The sequence below is a fragment of the Mytilus californianus genome, unplaced genomic scaffold (assembly GCF_021869535.1).
Source record: "Mytilus californianus isolate M0D057914Y unplaced genomic scaffold, xbMytCali1.0.p SCAF_9, whole genome shotgun sequence".
Taxonomy (NCBI): Eukaryota; Metazoa; Mollusca; class Bivalvia; order Mytilida; family Mytilidae; genus Mytilus; species Mytilus californianus.
In genome coordinates, this window is record NW_026262745.1 from 89,756,503 (window position 1) to 89,774,695 (window position 18,193).

The 18,193-nt window shown below is 31.0% G+C and overlaps 1 protein-coding gene and 3 long non-coding RNA genes across 7 annotated transcripts in view; all 4 read right to left on the minus strand.

Moving 5' to 3' along the window:
* Positions 1–2,830: 2,830 nt before the first annotated feature.
* LOC127716060 (uncharacterized) lies at positions 2,831–3,990 on the minus strand. The gene is made up of 2 exons (XR_007988741.1): positions 3,912–3,990; positions 2,831–2,917 (listed from the first exon to the last, which is right to left on the minus strand). It is a non-coding gene; the product is annotated as an uncharacterized LOC127716060 (long non-coding RNA).
* A 927-nt stretch (positions 3,991–4,917) lies between these two features.
* Positions 4,918–8,658, minus strand: LOC127716044 (uncharacterized). The gene is made up of 3 exons (XR_007988725.1): positions 8,562–8,658; positions 7,337–7,440; positions 4,918–4,996 (listed from the first exon to the last, which is right to left on the minus strand). It is a non-coding gene; the product is annotated as an uncharacterized LOC127716044 (long non-coding RNA).
* A 1,141-nt stretch (positions 8,659–9,799) lies between these two features.
* Positions 9,800–13,059, minus strand: LOC127716051 (uncharacterized). Its single transcript, XR_007988731.1, has 3 exons — positions 12,334–13,059; positions 11,179–11,376; positions 9,800–9,883 (listed from the first exon to the last, which is right to left on the minus strand). It is a non-coding gene; the product is annotated as an uncharacterized LOC127716051 (long non-coding RNA).
* A 3,852-nt stretch (positions 13,060–16,911) lies between these two features.
* The window catches only part of LOC127716016 (uncharacterized), a 42,423-nt gene continuing 41,141 nt past the window's right edge, over positions 16,912–18,193 (minus strand). For all 4 annotated transcript variants that reach the window (XM_052222136.1, XM_052222134.1, XM_052222133.1 and 1 more), the window contains exon 6: positions 16,912–17,616. In XM_052222136.1, coding sequence (XP_052078096.1) covers positions 17,564–17,616 — 53 coding nt within the window. In that variant the 3' untranslated portion in view covers positions 16,912–17,563. The remainder of the gene's footprint in view (positions 17,617–18,193) is intronic.

Genomic DNA, 18,193 nt, shown 5'->3' on the forward strand with positions numbered 1-18,193 from the left:
GCCATTTGATTAGAGACTTTCCTTGTTAAATTTTCCTCGGATTTCAAATTTTTGTGATTTTACTTTTAGCCAGACATGCATGTATTCCTGAGAACCCTTATACACACCACACCATTGTAAGAATATGCTAAAGGTATATAGGAAACGCACCTCACCATCAAAATTAACAATGCAAAACACTCCATGAAGATGGGGTCACTGTAAAACGTAACCAGTCAGACAGATATACACCTTACACATGTTACAGTCATTCAAAGTATCAAATTCATTTCACCTTTTGGTTATTGTATCAAAACCGTGTTCACAAAAAATCTAACAAACGAACCATAAAAACAAGAATAAAACCTTTCAAACATACATGTACAATGTATATCATAAAATCAATCCATAACAAACATGTAGTTGATATATCCCTTAACGTAATTGAAATACAGACAAATGATATATAAATTAACCATCAGTCAAGATACAACACAATATTTAAGATTAAACGAAGTTGAAAAACCACAAATATACACCATTCAATCATTTCATTCGTTACCTTTTGGTTATTGTATCAAAACCGTTTTCACGAAAAAGTTAACAAACGAACCATAAAAACAAGAACAAAACCTTTCTAACATACATGTACAGTGCAACCTGTGTAATCCGACACACAACTCATTTTACATCATAATCATACAGATGAAGGATATCTGTTTTCCGAAATATTTAACATTTGTTCATATTATTATTATTTTGTGGTGATGTTGTACCCTTTTAATCTTGTCATATATTATGTTTTGAAGTGTAGTGTATCGATTTTGTTTGTTTTGTTCACATATCGTTGTCCATATGATGGAATGTGATGCGACTGTCATATAAGTAAAAGGTTAAGCGCTTTAAACCAAGGTTCAATTCACCATTATCGACATAAGAACATGCCAAATTCCTACAAACATAAGAAAATGCCTGTACCAAGTTAGAAACATCCATTCCTTTGATGTGTTTGAGCTTTTAATTTTGCCATTTGATTATGTACTTTCCGTTTTGAATTTTCCTCGAAGTCAAGTTTTTGTGATTTTACTTCTGACTGTTTTAACACGTGAAACCGATCCTCAAGTAACCAGCAGAAAGGAATTGAGGGCCTAGACCTTTTGCTGAAAATTAAAAAGAATGGTAATATGCCTCTAGATTCAGACAAAAAAAGATTTGATATAATGGCTCTGTGTTTCAACACACGGGACTGAGTCTCCTATGAACAAAAGAAAAAGGAATTAAGAGCCCACATCCCTTGTTTAAAACTTGGGAACAGGCCTTAACATGTTAAGGAACAAACGAAAAGTAATTGAATTATTTAACCTTAGTCAAAATTAAATTACAAATTTGAAATATTATACCAGCTTTAATCAGTGCTGTTTATTGGGAATGTATTTCCAAGCAATCGTTGTTGTAACGCCTTAATTGTCGTCATCTTTGAAATTTTAGAGTTGTATCAGTTCATATCGCACATTACTGTTTTTATTTAAAGCATATCTTTGCAGTCTCTGTTGTAAAAAACTATATAACCTTCGTCATGCTTTAAATTTTAGAATTGTACAAGCGTCTAAACTATGATGATCGGTTTTAGCTGTTTTATTGTAAAAATTTCAAGATTGATATGATTCATTTTACTTCATAATCATACTGATGAAGGATATCTGTTTTCCGAAATATTTTACATTTGTTCATATTATCATTATTTTGTGGTGATGTTGTGCCCTTTTAATCTTGTCACATATTATATTTTGTAGTGTAATGTATCATTATTAAATAATCCATCGCCCCGTAAGATTTATCATTGGCTATTATTCAGTCATTTAATATCAATATATACATGTATATTCATATATACTTGTAGTCTGTTTAAAAAATGAATCATATGCAGTTAAAGTCATAATTAGAAACACCTTGACCTCATTATCTATTTTCTGGATCATTAACCTCAAATTGAAAAGATCAAGTTATGCTTCAGTTAAGGTTTACGAGTTATAATCATTTACTGCTCGTATCAAAAACATAAGAGAAAAGAACTCTCATATGGTATCTACTGATTACTTTGGTTACATTTTTTTTTCGAAATCCTGAGGATGTAAGAGCAATTTGAAAAAATAAATCAGTTATGTTTAAGAAGATCAATCACACAAAAACGGTATTCTGAGAGGTTACAATAAAAAGAAAAGCATTCGGTTAAGATTACACAGATTCAAAAGCCAAAAAACATCCTGTTCTATATCATGGACAAATAGAAAGACCTGCTAATATTATTAAAAACGTAACTAGACTCAAATGAGAAAAAAACATTCGAGAGGATAGAAACCAAGAGACACCAATAAAATATCCATTTCAAAACTGCTCAAGTACAAGCAATCTTTATTGAGATGTATTACATTGCATATAAACTTAACTTTGACCTATAACGGTTAACTTTTACAAATTTTGTATTGGATTGAGAGTTGTCTCATTGACACTCATACCACATCTTCTTATTTATACTATCTGAAAAACAGTACAAAAATGTTCTTTGATCGAAATGCATATAAACTATACATCAGACTGTATATCTGTAAAGATTTATATACACAGCTAGTATGTATCTTAAGTTATTTTACATCTACACAGATGCACATATGAAGATAAAATGCAAATTAAAAACAATGTATAATATATACATTTTAATATGTTTATATTCAGTTTATATGCATCGGATCTGATGTATATTTCGTTGAAAGCTTTACAGACGTAACGTTAGTTTGAGGGAGACTTATAGAATATCAGTTATTAATTACAGAAACAGACTGAAATAGATAAGTCAGTTTAAAGATTTTAATGAACCAAACAATCGTCTTTTTGTGAAGCGCTTCGGTGGCAGGGTACATTATATCTAAGGACAAATCTTCTGAAAATACACAACATATTAATTGTTAGTCCATATATTCTACAAACAATTAATAAAATTAAATAAAACAAAAAAAATTCTTCACCGAATATTCCACAAAAGGTTTTTTTACAATTTTAAAATGTCGCGGTATAAGTCTCGGCACCGAATTTATGCACCAGACGCTGAAATACGACTTTCATACAAGTGAAACGTTTAGCTAGCAATAACACTAGGTTTAATCAACCATTTTCTACATGCTTGTTCTAAATCAGGAATATAACATTTGTCTTCATTCGTTTGATATGTTTTATCTTTTGATTTAGACTTTTAATTAAGGACTTTCCATTTGTCAAAATGTTTAAATTTGATAAATAGAAGATGTTATCATTTCGGTTTGTCCTTAGTTACAGTCAAGTATCTACATAGTTTAAAAGAGTATTGTCATCCAATGACATTTTAAAGAGCCACCACATATTTTGATAATCAGGAAAGAATTACAATTATTTGAATAAAAAAAATGTTCGAAAAAAACACATAATTTCTACATAAAATGAACGAAAAGACTATATCAATGAGACATATTCAAATACATGAGAAGGTGATATACAAGGAAAATGGATGATTCCAATTATCTATTAAATCAATTATTGTTTACATATGTTATAAGGATAAACTACTTTTGAAATTAATAGTATCGTCGATAATGTTAAATGTTTGGCAACTTTCAAAGTATTTTTCTAATATACATGTACGTATTCGTGTAATTTCATCTAGTTATTAATTAGAATATGCATTTTATTTAATCTTACGGATTGTGGATTCATTATTATGCATTGGATACCAATTTTCGTAGATTTTACTGGCACAGGGAAACCATGAATTTAAATGTTCAACGGATTACGAAAATATCCATAAAAACGCAAACAGAATATGTCAAAACTACGAAATCAAATATGCACGATAATTCCAAGTTGTCATCAATTCTACAAAAAAACAATGTACCCATCCATACCTATTTTCGTAACTTTCGTTGGTACAGATGAACCACGTAGTTAAAGGTTCAATGAAAAGCACATGTTCTCTTGGTTTTTTTGCGGACCTGGCCAAACCACGAATTCAGATATTCACGAAAAGTGTTCCTTTATCCAAGAAAATTGGAACCCACAAAAAGTAAGTGAATCCACAGTATTTTGAAATTCAAACATGCATCCACTGAAGCGTATTCCTCAGTATTTGATAATGACGTATTTGTACATGTATAAATCGTCACACGAGTCATATCAATAAGAAAACTCTGTAATAGAACCCCAAAATGTTGTACGACTTTCTGAACCTTGGATAATATTTTCTCAGAACATTAAAAACAAGAATATATAACTTTATGATATGAAAAAAATATTCATTTTGATAAGTTACTTTTGATTGGATCGATACAGCGATTTTTATAAACTCCAGATATATGGCATTCACCGAGGATAACAATTGTTTTAGTTTATAATACGCTCCAATTTCTAGTATTTGCTCAAGATATGTAACTACACTTTTTCTATTTTATATATTATCTGCGTTTCAAAAGTTAAAAATATATAAGAGAATGTCTTAAAATTGACATCGACAAAAATGAGACAAAAATCAAAATTGTGCATGACGTCATGAGCCTACATTATTGACCTTACCTAGGGAATTTTATTTTTGTTACACGTTAGATGTTCTAAATCTGATAATAACCTATCATGATGTTTTCCGCGGTGAGTATAATCTTTTATTAAAGAAGACATGTTTTTGCCAACGAGAAAAGAGAATGTTTAAGTCCTATAATAAAAATATGAGTCAAACTCACTCTTGGATATTCGCAAACGAATGACGCAGTAACGGAACAAGTTCTTGGTCTCCAGTACCAAACCAGAGACCCAACAAAGATAGGACTCATTCCTAAACATTCACTATCAGTATTAATAAAAGTCTGTAGTCCTGCATTTGTTGCCGTATTTACTGCAAAAAAGTGTATTAGTTGCAACTGTTGTAACATGAAAAGGACTAAACATTCACCATCAGTATTAATAAAAGTCTGTAGTCCTGCATTTGTTGCCGCATTTACTGCAAAAAAAAGTATTCGTTGCAACTGTTGTAACATGAAAAACATGTCAACTGTGAATAAAATAAAATAAAATATGGATAATCAGAAAATTAAAACAAACAAACAGACACAAAAACGAAGCTGAAAAACGTGTTTTCTTGTTTATGTGTCATTAGACTGAACTTAACAGTACAGTAATATCATCTATATAACAAAAATTAAACATATCGTTTTAGCAAGACATTACGATTTTTTTCACCTAAGGCATGAACGATTGAAAATTTAAATATCGTGCTTCTGCTAGCTGATAGCTCATTTTCATGACCATATATTTAACTTATAATTATTTAACATCTATCAACACCAAAGATTCATACCTCGTTTGCCTAAATTTTGTGAAAACCACAACTTCTGACGGGGGTATTTGATAAAGGTATAAGTCCTAAGTCAGGAATCTGAGTTTCAGTGGTTGTCGTCTGTTTATGTGTTTCATAAGTGTTTCTCGTTTTTATATAGATTAGACCGTTATTTTTCCCGTTTGCATGGTTTTACATAAGTAATTGTTGGGGCCCTTTATAGCTTGCTGTTCGGTGTGAGCCAAGGCTCCGTGTTAAAGGCCGTACCTTGACTTATAATGGTATACTTTTATAAATTGTTACTTGGATGGAGAGTTGTCTCATTGGCATTCATACCACATCTTTCTATATCTATAGACTTCAAATACAATATATGGAACTAAGAGATGTATGAAGTACCCTAGTTTCGAAATGATCATCATATTTGTTTGAACTTTTGGCCCTGTACGTCATATACAGTAAGTCGAAGTTTATCATTTAGGAGATAACTGTATTGTATTTTAAGCTTCGACGGCATCAATTGATGATTTGATGATCGATCGCAAATCAAGTTAACTGGTGACGCGGTAGCCAGTTAACGGGTATTTGCTACCATCAAATCACCAATTGATGCCGTCTGAGCTTAAAATACAATATTGTTATCTCCATTCTAATATATCTGACAGAAAACCACGTTATCCAATCAAAATGAACGTTACAAACGAAACGCGCGTCTGGCGTAAATATAAAATTTAATCCTGGTATCTATCATGAGTGTATATATGACTATGATTCATTACTAGAAATAAATGCATCGTCTTAAAAAAAGTGACATAACAGAAACAGATTATGACCAGATGTTTAATTTCTTTTGCGACCCTGTAGGTACCACATGTAAAGCAGTAACTTGTTGCCCATCAGCGTTCCTCAGATCTTCCCGATTCATATCAGGGATTAAGTTATTAATGAATAGTTTTTATATGATTTTAACTGCTAATTATGTTAGTGATGTTTGTCCTTAACAAGTTTATGGTGTTTGTCTTTGTATGTTTGTTGTCTGTTTGAAAGCCCTCTTTGAATCTTCTCCCTTTTTCATATGAGAGAAAAGTATAAGAGTTGTATGATTAGAAGACATTGTCGACAGACCGTTGAAGACCCTTATGTAGTGAAATAGGATGCTATAGAAAAAAATATTGCCTATATTGATAGTATAATCCAAAGGCCTCGTTATAAATTTTCTACTTTTATGAAAAAGTTGTCACGTATTTCAAAATCCTGCTATCGGATATTTGTATTGGTATTGCAAATATTCTGTATTGTTATGATCTATGTATGAATAACGGTGCGGCTTTTGGTCCCATAAGTTGATTTAGAGGGGGTCCTAATTACTTCCATGTTACAAAGATACAGATTGACAATCAAATTCGTAAGTAGAAAATAACTTACAACGCCATGGCGAAAAAGGAAAACAGACAAACATTTTTTTGCAAAACACAACATTAACAACTAAAGAATTAGCAACACAAACCCCACAAAAAAAGGGTTGACATCAGGTGCACCGGCAGTGTAAGAAGATCCTGCTCCACATGTGGAAAGTTATAAAACACGTTTAAGTACAAATTTCATCAGTATTTCATTTTTCTTCAGAAGCTGTAAAGAGGAGTAGCTATAGTATAATCGCTTTTACCCTATTACAGTATATAGAGAAATTACAGCAAAGACTAAGATTTGAATTATTACTATTAAAAGAAACACTGCATACTATTGTGTGTGTCAAATCGGCGAGTTCTAATTATTGCGATGGTTACCCAGTCGCAAAATTCACATTAAAGAAAAACCTCGCAATAATTTCTGAATGTTATTACCAACACATATCAGTACATTTCCCACACCTGTGTGGTATGGTGTTCCCAATATAAATTGTTATGAATACCATAAAAGACAAAAATAGCAGCAAGTTGATTTAGAAGAGCTCATAGTAATATAAATATATATTCATTGTAATTATCTTAAATTTTAAGTTACCTCCAAATGGTACCTGATCCAATACAAATCCAGTATTGCCAATTTTAAATACAAACTTTCCATTAATGTCTTTTTTGCCACCAACCCACAGCATTTCTCGTTTTCTAAAAGAATGATATTAAGCATGTTAAGGTTAGTAACTTCAGAAGGTAGTTTATATCAATGTAAATTAAAACTTCTGTAGAAAAAAGGATTTTGAATCGAACAAATACCGACAACACCATTTCTATTCTAGTTAACTATTTGTGGAATAAAATATACCCTTTTCTTGCTTATTTATATAATGTAAATGATTAGTATCTTTAAAAAAATATTTTTAGAAATAAAACTAAAAACTAAAAAATTTCAAGAAAAAAGAAAGTTTTATATGTTAACAATTGCAACAATACTCATTATTGTAAATTTAACTAGTAGGCTATGTTACAAGACTTGAAATACAACAGACGACATAATATGATCTTTGAAACATTGTTTTCAGACAATCCACTAATTTCAAAATATTTGCCGTAATTCATTGTCCACTGAATTTATAAATGATATAGTTGATCAACATTATACATGTTATATATATACCATGTAAAATGACGATTTTGATAAACCTGTTCATTCATGCAGACATTTAAGGAAGTACTTTTTATCAAAAGAATCATCTACATAATTCCTTTTTTTCAATGTCAAAAGTAAAATCACAAAAACACTGGTCTCCGAGGAAAATTCAAAGCGGAAACTCTCTATTAAAATGGTAAAATCAAAAGCTTAAACACATCAAATCTGAGATAAATCCTGTGATAAGAAAAAGTTATTGGCATTTTCATTTTGATCCTGTCATTGTCCTAACATTGGGCCAGTATTTATTGTAAGCCACCATGCAGTTGAAAATGATGGCACACAAACCACATATTCTTATATCTTTTAACTTTATAAAAATATAGAAGACGCACCTGTTTCATGTTATCTCGGAAAAAAGCCCGTTTACTATTAACAAAATTAGAAGGCACTCCTTTCGCCTTAACGCTGAGGTAAACGTGGAAAGAAACGCCCATTTACGTTTGATGTTTACTACAATTTTGGAGTAAACGCAGAGTTAACGCGGTGTTTACATGAAGTGCACGCGAGTAAATGCCGCGTGATTTTTTTCGTGCTTCTATATGTAATGCTTGGTCTGCAATCAACTGTATATTTTCATCGATAAAGAATTATCATTGATATTTCACTCTTAACTTACCAAGCATAAGTTTAGTCTGTACGGAATTGGCTTCCGCCTCACTGTTTGGGTTCCACAGGAAAGCTCCAGGAGTCATGGCACATGTCCTCTAATGTTGCAAAAAGAAGACATCTCTAATGTGAATCATTATTTCAACTACCTATTTTTATAAGTAGCATGATATATTAATATGAATGTATGTCTGTTTTAATTTGTTTTTGTATCATATAAGAAAACCATTTGACTTTTATTTTGTCTTAAGCTTTATAATCTACAATATGTTCAACTTGAACCTCTGCTTATACGATGAAAAAAATAATTGTTTTTTAGTTATTGGTTACTATTATTACCCAGACAATTCAGTTAACATAAAACTAAACTTCAATGTTCTTAATTCAACTTTCGTTATGTTCATGCTGTCTTGTTACTCAATAACCCAAATCTTATCTTATCACTTATCTCAGTGAACTTGAGATAAAAAAAAAGCTGTCGAGACTAGAAGGTCTACTGCATATCTATTTTTTGTTCGGATATGAAGCCTTCTTCAACGATTTAAAACTAGAATCTTTCATAAACGTGATGATTTTAACACCCCAATAATCAATATTCCCTATCTTAGCAGTAGCATACCACTTGGTCATTCTTAAGGAGGATACTCATCAGAATTAATTGGTTGTTCTCGTGTATGTTCATACTACTCTGATTTTATTAGATTCGTTACATAAATTGTTTCAAGGAATAAGCTACTTAAATCGCCACTACATGCGTTTTATAACCTCGGTTTCGTTTTGTGACCCTTGATTTGTTTTCGGTTAATCGGTTTATGACTATTGAACAGCGGTTTACTTCTGTTGACTTTAGTTATGGTCACCATTACGTACAACAATGTATTTGTTTACCGCTACGGTATATTTAGATCTTTAGCTTATAGTTTTAAATATTCAAATACCAGAATATTCTTTGAATCTGTTATGTCAACCATTGTGTCAGATTCATACTTGTGCCATTTTGACTAAGTATGGCTTTGCATAAGGGGTAACGTATGCATAAGAGGAGACGCGATGTCAGTGTACTCTGTCTCGTTGCAAAAAGAAAAATTGTCATAGGATAATTTTCGAAAAGTTCTTTCTACAAAACAAAGTAATAATGGACTTATTTGAAATTATATGATATCAATATGTTACGAAATAAAGAGTTTAAATTGTTTCTATTTTAAACATTACTCACCCAAGCGTTATACCATGATTTTTCAGTATTTCCACTATACAGGTAACAATTAGGGCTAGCATTTTGGTCAGTAAGCAACACATAACCATTAGGGCAATTTGTTTGAATACATGGTGCTATAAATATGACAACATTGGAGTTCAAAGAATTAAAACAATGGAAAAACATAAATGAAGATAAAGTTACCACGTTCAACACAATGTTTTGAATAATTCTAAATGCAAAAGCATTACAAAAGAGGCGGAGGTATCATGAATTGAAAATAAACTGCCAAAGACATGTCATCAGAGAGAAAAAGAGCTAATTTATACAACAAATTGCAAAAAACAAGCAACAGTCTACAAAACACAATAAATAATATTAAAGACTGTGCAACACCAAAAACCGGGGTAATCTCAGGTGCTCCGGAAAAGTAAGCAAATATCGAATTAACGTTCTGTCCACAAATAGTTCGTGCACATGTAATATTATCGATATGTATCATGTTATGTTTCTATTAAAACAAAATGATGAAATATGAATATAAGAACTCTGGGATGGAGTGTTAACGTAAATGAGACCGTAATCAACGACACAAATAACCAAACATTTATTGACCGATGTTTTATTAAATGTGTCTTGCCTGTGTAATAAGTTGTTCAAAATGCATATTCTGTCTTAAATGTCCCCTCCAAACCGATCACCTACCCCCATCCCCATCCCTCACCCACACACAAACACACATGCAAACATATACTTTTCATAAAAAAAAAGAAAAAGAACTCGGTTTATTAAGTAGAGTTTATTTTCAGTTTATCACTACCTTCCATTGGAATGTACTAAAAAAAATAAAAAGTGAATGTTTTAAAACAATAATTTACATGTAGGCCATTGTAAAAGAGAGGCAAAATTTTCAAAAGGTATCGTTCGTCCTTAACATGCATGGAATATTTGCCACTGGACGTTAAGCAACCAACAACCAATCATTAGGAATATTCCAACTTATAAGTTGAAACCCAACTCATAATGACATGGCAGTATAACAGGGGAAAAACATAAAACATAACCACAGTATACAACTGTAAACAACATAAAGCATAACAAATTAAAGACATATCAACACAAAAGTGCTTTTTGTCTAGACACGATAAAGCTTGCTTCAAATAAAGGTGGATATACACATCCAAATGTATTGGTAACATTATAGATTGACAATGTAATTATGACATCTATAGCTTAGTTATTCAATGTTTCTGATAGACGCACTAGAAAATTGTTGCTATATGAATCACAGACAGGTGCATACATCACTGAAGGACTACTTCATACTACATATAGATCGAGGCCGTTGCGATATTAAGGTAACAAGAGGGGAATACCGACATTTGTTATATCTTAACATAAGCTAAATGATTTTGTCAATAATACTCACTATTTGTTGTTGATGAGGTTTGCGTTGTTGATAAGGCTTGCATTGTTGGAGTCAAAGTTACCTGACTGACACTAGTTGTTGTACTGGGAATCATCATTCCCATCATAGCCATCATAGGTACCGTAATCAAAGATTGGAAAAAAAGTAGGGAAAAAATAGATCCAAAGCCGTTTCCAAAAAAGTTTCCTATAAAAGTTTCTGCAATGGATTTTGAAATAAAAGATGAGTAAATGTAATACAAATAACCAATGATTATAATTGATAACTACTTAGTATAGTGTTCTTTCAACACCAGATGAAAATAGTTCAAACATAAGATTGGTTGTGTTAAGTCATCTTGAATGGCGTTACCGGTATCACGGATGATAAATGTATATCGTCAAGTGTCAGATTTCACATTCAAATCTATATGCATCATACATGTACGTGTGATCTTTAGAATATTATTATGTTCTATTGTGATCAGCTCAGCAGTCACGTTTAAAATATTTTTCAAAGAACTGGTATGTTTAAAACATCAATGCATTTACTGGTAATATTACAACGACCAAAAGTGTTGTGTTCAGTTGGAATTTTTGTATTGACATTATTATGTGTGGTTTTCATTTTTTTACGTGTTGTCGATATTACAAGTATTTGATAAACACATTGCACTTGAAATTTGAATTCATGAAACAAATAAAAAATCATTTTTAATGGCGCTCCGAATATGAAACTATGAACAAGTGTTTAAAACTTTTTGTATATTTTATTTTGCTTATGGTTTACTGTTTTATTTTAAAGTTGTCCGAATTAAAAAAAAAAACAAGTGTGCAACAAAAGTAAATTGCAATATACATGATATAGAAATATCAATATGTTATAAAAATGTATAATTGCAATACAGAGTTTACATGGTTCCGCATTTGTTTTTGTTTTTTTGTACTCTATCAAAGCAAGACGGGCAGTTCTTTTGTTGTTTTGTTGTTTTTGTTATATTTCTTTCGACAGAACAGTGATAATTAGTTAAGAGTATTAAGAGGCGCGGAAATACTACTTCTTTAGCATGTTAAATGTACAATATTTATAATATATGAGTATGTTGAAGTCACCAATACTGACATTGATAGGAATTATACATTTTCAAAGACATCTGTTTATTAGTAACGCATTTACCTCAGGCATCGTCTTCAATTACTAACAAATTTGGCCGTTCTTCTTCAGCATTTTGAAATACTAAGCTTACACATAGTGGAAGGAAATCCACGATCAGTACTATAAATATAAGCTGAAAAAGAGAACATAAAAGTATGTGATATTTAAGTTTTTAAAGCAATTTATTGACGCAATGAATTAAAATGCATTCAACATAATACTGCTCAGCAAATTAAGTATTTGGTTACATGATCATTTAAGATATGGTATGATTGCTAATGAGACAAATATCCACCAAGATTAATTGAAATGGATGTAAGCAATTATAAGCAACCGTACGACATCAACCATGAGACAAACCCATACCGTATAGCTATACCAGCCCCAATTATATGTTTGGCTGTTTAAAAAGAATTCAATGTGCACTGAAAGATGTGTTTCTGGAATTTAAACATTATTAATTAATTGGTAGCAACATAATTATCTGACCATTTTCTGCAATCAAAAGTCATCAAATGATCAAGTTAAACGATTACAAATCAATTTGGTATTATTTCAAAGTAAACAAAAATCATGATTTTCTTGCCTTCAGAAGAAAATGCGTTTAAAGCAAGCACATTTTTGGAAAGTGCTACTACATTTTGTGTATTGAAATTTCCCTCAAAATGTAAAACAAATTTTCTTCTGATCACTTCAAACAATACAAAAACCTTTTGTTTTTATCATAGCCGTGTGCGTTACGGCAAAATAAAACTTTATTTAAAGATTTGAAAAATGTTATAAAAAAGCAAAAGGACTTCTACCACCAGGGAGCAGGCTTTTTAAAAGTTATTTTTGCATCTTTTTTGTTTTTGTTTAAACATTTAGAATATCTATAAAACTTTACACACTTCGAAGTAAAAATGTAACCACAGAAATGAAAAAAAATAAAGTAATACATTATGTTGAGAAATATATTTCTCACTATTGTTAGGATACCAATGTATCGGAATTTTTTTATAAATTGTTGAAGAAACTTTGATACTTTCATTGCAATATAATCATGAACTCCATTCTTGCAGTGAATATAATACTAGAACGCCATAAACAGGAATAAATATATACGAAATTCCTCTGATTTTAAATGAGTTAGTGAAAGAGCAGAACCCTCAATTGCATGCTACATTAATTTACAGGATGGAATATTTTGAAATGTTGGTACTTTTATCACAGCAATAGCTCCTCATCACAAAGGCATCTAAAATAAGTCTTCGTCCAAATATGGTCTAAACTTTAAGTACCGTTTGTTGATCATTCATAATTTAGACTATTGAAAAAGGGAAATTCTTCACAAGCTTACAGTACTGCAATAAGACATAGTGGTGATACACTTTTGCAATTGTAATCGAAGTTCTGTCATGAAAATGAACAGCCAACAAAATCAATACATTAAAACTAACCTTATAATTTTGTGCCATCATGAACTCTCTTCAGATTTATGAAAAATGAAATGTTCACTATGATATCATATGTTTTTTAGTGTGTTGACCTTCTCCTGAATCCTACGGTTTAACTATTAAACATCGATGTCTTATTCGAATATATGCTTCCGTGATATGTTGACAAATCAGAAAGTCAACCCACGTGTTTCTTAGGGTGAACCTGTTTTTTTTTCGAAGAAAGGTATACAAGTACCAATGTAAGTTCATAGGGACTGATATTTGATGACCAAGGAAGTGTTATATGTCTGAAAACAGTGATGTATCTGTTTTGATGGATATAAATTATAATGATCTGTCCAAATCAGCTGTTCGAGCATAGTTGATTTATATCAAGTGTTTTTTAATCATTTGTGATCAATATTCAGTTCTTGGAAATTAAATGTCAAATTTAAATCTGACAATTGATGTGATAGACGTTTTAAATATAATTAACATTTATTAAAACAACTTATTTGATAAGCATTTTTTTGGTAAATTTAATGAAATCTTTCCATAAAAATTACATTTAGATGTGAAAATGAACCGCCAACATCAAATACATTGCAGTGATACTAACCTTGTCATTTTGTGTCATCATGTTCCCTCTTCAAATGTACGGTTAAACGGGATAAAATGGGATGTTCAGTATAACATGTATAATATCGTACGTTTTTTAGTTTATTGACCGGTGAAACGTCGATGTTCTTTTAAAAATGAATGTTTCCGTTATCTGTTTGAGAAATTAGAAATCGCCTACATGTATCTCAAGGCAAATCTGTTCATTTCGAATCATTCGACTCATGTCCACCGTTCAATATGTAAATGCCAGAAGGAATATAATACAACTGTAAGTTAATAAGGATTGATGTTTTTAATCAAAATGAAGTATTATATTTATTAAAACAATGATTGAGAAGGAGCTTTTTACCATATGTGCAGTTGATTGTCTTTTTATTAATTTTTGGTTTCTTTCCATGGTAATGTCAGTTTGATTTCTATTGATGACTTTCGAATGTGAATAAACTAAATGTCTAGGCCTGCATCTTACAATATATCAGTCGGTTTGTTTGTTTGTTCATTTGACTGTTTTCTTATGAAACCATGCAATAATACCGACATAAATTTGTCATTTGACAATGTATCACATTTATCAACTTCAAACATTTCAAATCCAAGCATGTTTAATAATCTTAAACTGTGCATAGCTGTATGGACAAAATAGACTTGCAGATAAATCTTTATCAAAGGTCAAGTGAAAGAATTGAAACCTAAACCTCGACTTATCAATGGAGACTTCTAAAATGGGTATGATTTAAACAATGTCAATTACGAATCACTGACTATTGAGATAATGACCTTTCGCTGATTAACATTTCACCCGTAGTAGTATCAACCAAAATAGGACCTATAGAAGCCGACTTTGTCAAGGTGTAGACATTTGTTATTTGATATCACAAAAGACAATACTATCGTTAGAATGTTTTTCCGTAAAGAGAAAACTGAATGTATTTGTTATTTTTCCAGTTTATTATTTGAATCATCAATGCATATCCAATATGAAAAGAAAGATATAAGATATGATTACTAGTGAGGAAACAGTGTTCGTTGTCAGTATTTTTTTTTTTTTTTTTTTGGTTTTATGAGTTTGTTTGTCCCTCTGGTATCTTTTGTCTCTCTTTTAAAGACAGATCGACCAGTTCGTATGCTTTTTACATCTTTCAAGCTAACCGTAGACTTATCATCAGAGATATCTCAGTTGTTCTTGTCATCGCTACTCCTTCGCAACCGTAAACGATACTGACAAATACGTTTTTTTTGGCAAAATGCTTATAACATCTTTAGGATTTCGAATACAAATATGACCAGAGTAATCCTGATATTCCATACGAAAGTTATTTCTCCTAATTTCTATGATGTAATCGATATGTTTCTATATCTTGTAATCATTAATTGATAGATATCTAGAGCCCTCATATTTATAGTCCAGGAACAACAAAAAAAACGAAAACGAGACCAAGGTAGTCTTTTTTATTTTGACATTGGCTTCATATGCTTTTACTCAGAAAGAGATATAGACACATCAATTTAACAAATAATTAGTCGCAAATGTTATAATTTGAATAACAGTATTTGTCAAATTGATATCCGACATTTTTTTTTGCGGTTTCAATGCCCCTGAAATTATTTAATCTACATATTACCTAATTACAACTTTAAATGTTACAGCATATCAAAGTATATATGTATCTAATATAAATCGATCAATCAACCAAGGTCCATTTATCGTCGACGAACTCGCCCCATCCCGCCCTCGGTATGTTTGAGTTACCACAATTATATTAGAATTAAAATTGCCTTCTTTTCTGTGATGTTTTTGAAAAATGCAATCCGACACATGTATAACTTTCTGAAAGAGAAATCTGCTGTAATTTTCATGTTTTTTATTTTCCCAAAAAAAACAATCGAAAAACGTTTTATTTAATTACTATCATGATAATTGAATTTTTTTTTGGGGGCATGCACTGAATAAACACTCTAAGCCAGGGACAAGAGCTCTTCAATTTAGATGTAAATGAATAAGAAAATATAATCTCGTTAGCATTATGAATACTGGCCAGATCTGGGCTGAAAAATAAAAAAAATCAATGCAATTCAAATCACTCTCTTGTTCTTAGCTATTAGTGGTATCCTACATTTAAATTTCTAAACATGCACTAAGCACATACACTGGCATAACAATGGTGAAATAGGTACATTTTCTCAAAACAAAAAAGATTAATTTGTAATTTAGTATCACAAGAAACAAAGACACAAAACATGTATTATCAAACATCAATTATGTGTAGTAACTAAAATCAATAGTTAGTGTGTTATTCCATCCATACACATGTTGTCGTGTTGACAAACTCTCTTAAAAAGACTTCAAGTAGACCATCATTTTGCCTTTGATATCGATACTTCGTGACGTCATAATCACACCATCTTCGAATAGAATACGAAATATGCAGGTGATTTCAACAAAAGTTATAATCTACTAGTAGACACGGTTGCTCCACAAAATTAAGAGAAATAAAAGTGCATACAACAAAAACATAGAACATGAATCACTGGGGTCATTATTAAAGAATGAAGACATTACTAAAGGAAGATGCAAGGATATTTTATTTAAAGAGAACAGCAATGTTAGTAAAAACCTTGTAATAAGTCTAATTCGGTGAGTAACATTTGTGAAAAGGGACGGGCTTGTTGTTACGACATTAGGAACATATCCACTACAATCTGTGAAAGGGATATTCTACAACGGTCAAACACATCGCGATGGGGATGATTTCAACTTCAGCACTCGAAACTCTTAGTTTGATATGCCCATGTATACATTCAAAAGTGCAAACTACAGAGTTCGCAAAGATATTTAAACTATTATACTGAATTTCAAGTTTATGTATAAGAATGCTTCATACATATTACACAAGGGAGATAACTAAGCAAAAATCTGAAAGTTTTAATCCCGTTCTTTTGTAAAGACAATATCAAGCAGCTAAACATTAGTGATAGTCAAACTGCTGTATATCCAATAATATTTATTTTTTCTCGATAACATGTGTTTTACATTTTTATATTTCTGTCAAAGGGCCAAAGTTAATAGTTTGTTATTTAACGAAAATGAAACGAGCCAAATCAATTTAACCAAGATGTTTGGTACCACCTGAATATCAAGTTACAATTAAAATATTGCTACATATTATGTCAATAGATTTTCCTGATCCTTCTTCTCTGTCTCTTTTTGCACTTTATACAATACAAAGAACAGATATAATCATGGTATCTGCTGGAACAGCCATATCTACAAATAAAAAGAACAAAATGTATTCCTAAATATGACGCTTATGTATGAGGTGCTCAGAACCAGGAGTAAATTTGCTAAAAACCTCGGAATAACCTCACACATTTTTTACACTTCTACGTGGATAAAAATATTACTGTCATGCTTTAATTAAACAGTGAAAAGGTGTAATCTTTGAAACGGCAAGTGAAGTTTCAGGGATAAATATAGCTTCTTTTCAAAAGAAGATCTTTCTGTTTGACTGTTTTTAGAGTCTTCTTTTACAAAATTTATGAACGACTTTGTGTTTTTATTTACAGATGATGTATCTTAAAGGGCCATTTTTTTAATTAAACTAAGTTATACAAATTCTTTCAATCAATCTAAAACACATTAATGAAACATCTGAATAGTGTTAAAATGACGCATTTGTATAGTTTTGCAAGGAGAAAATGATTAACATTGTATTTTCTCTGATATTTTGAGAGATTTAGCATTGACTTCTAATTCACAGCTTTAAATGCTGGGTGGGAAGAATAGTCATCTGTACATTTTTTTGAATGGTGGTTGTCATTGCTGATGAAAAATATTAATGATT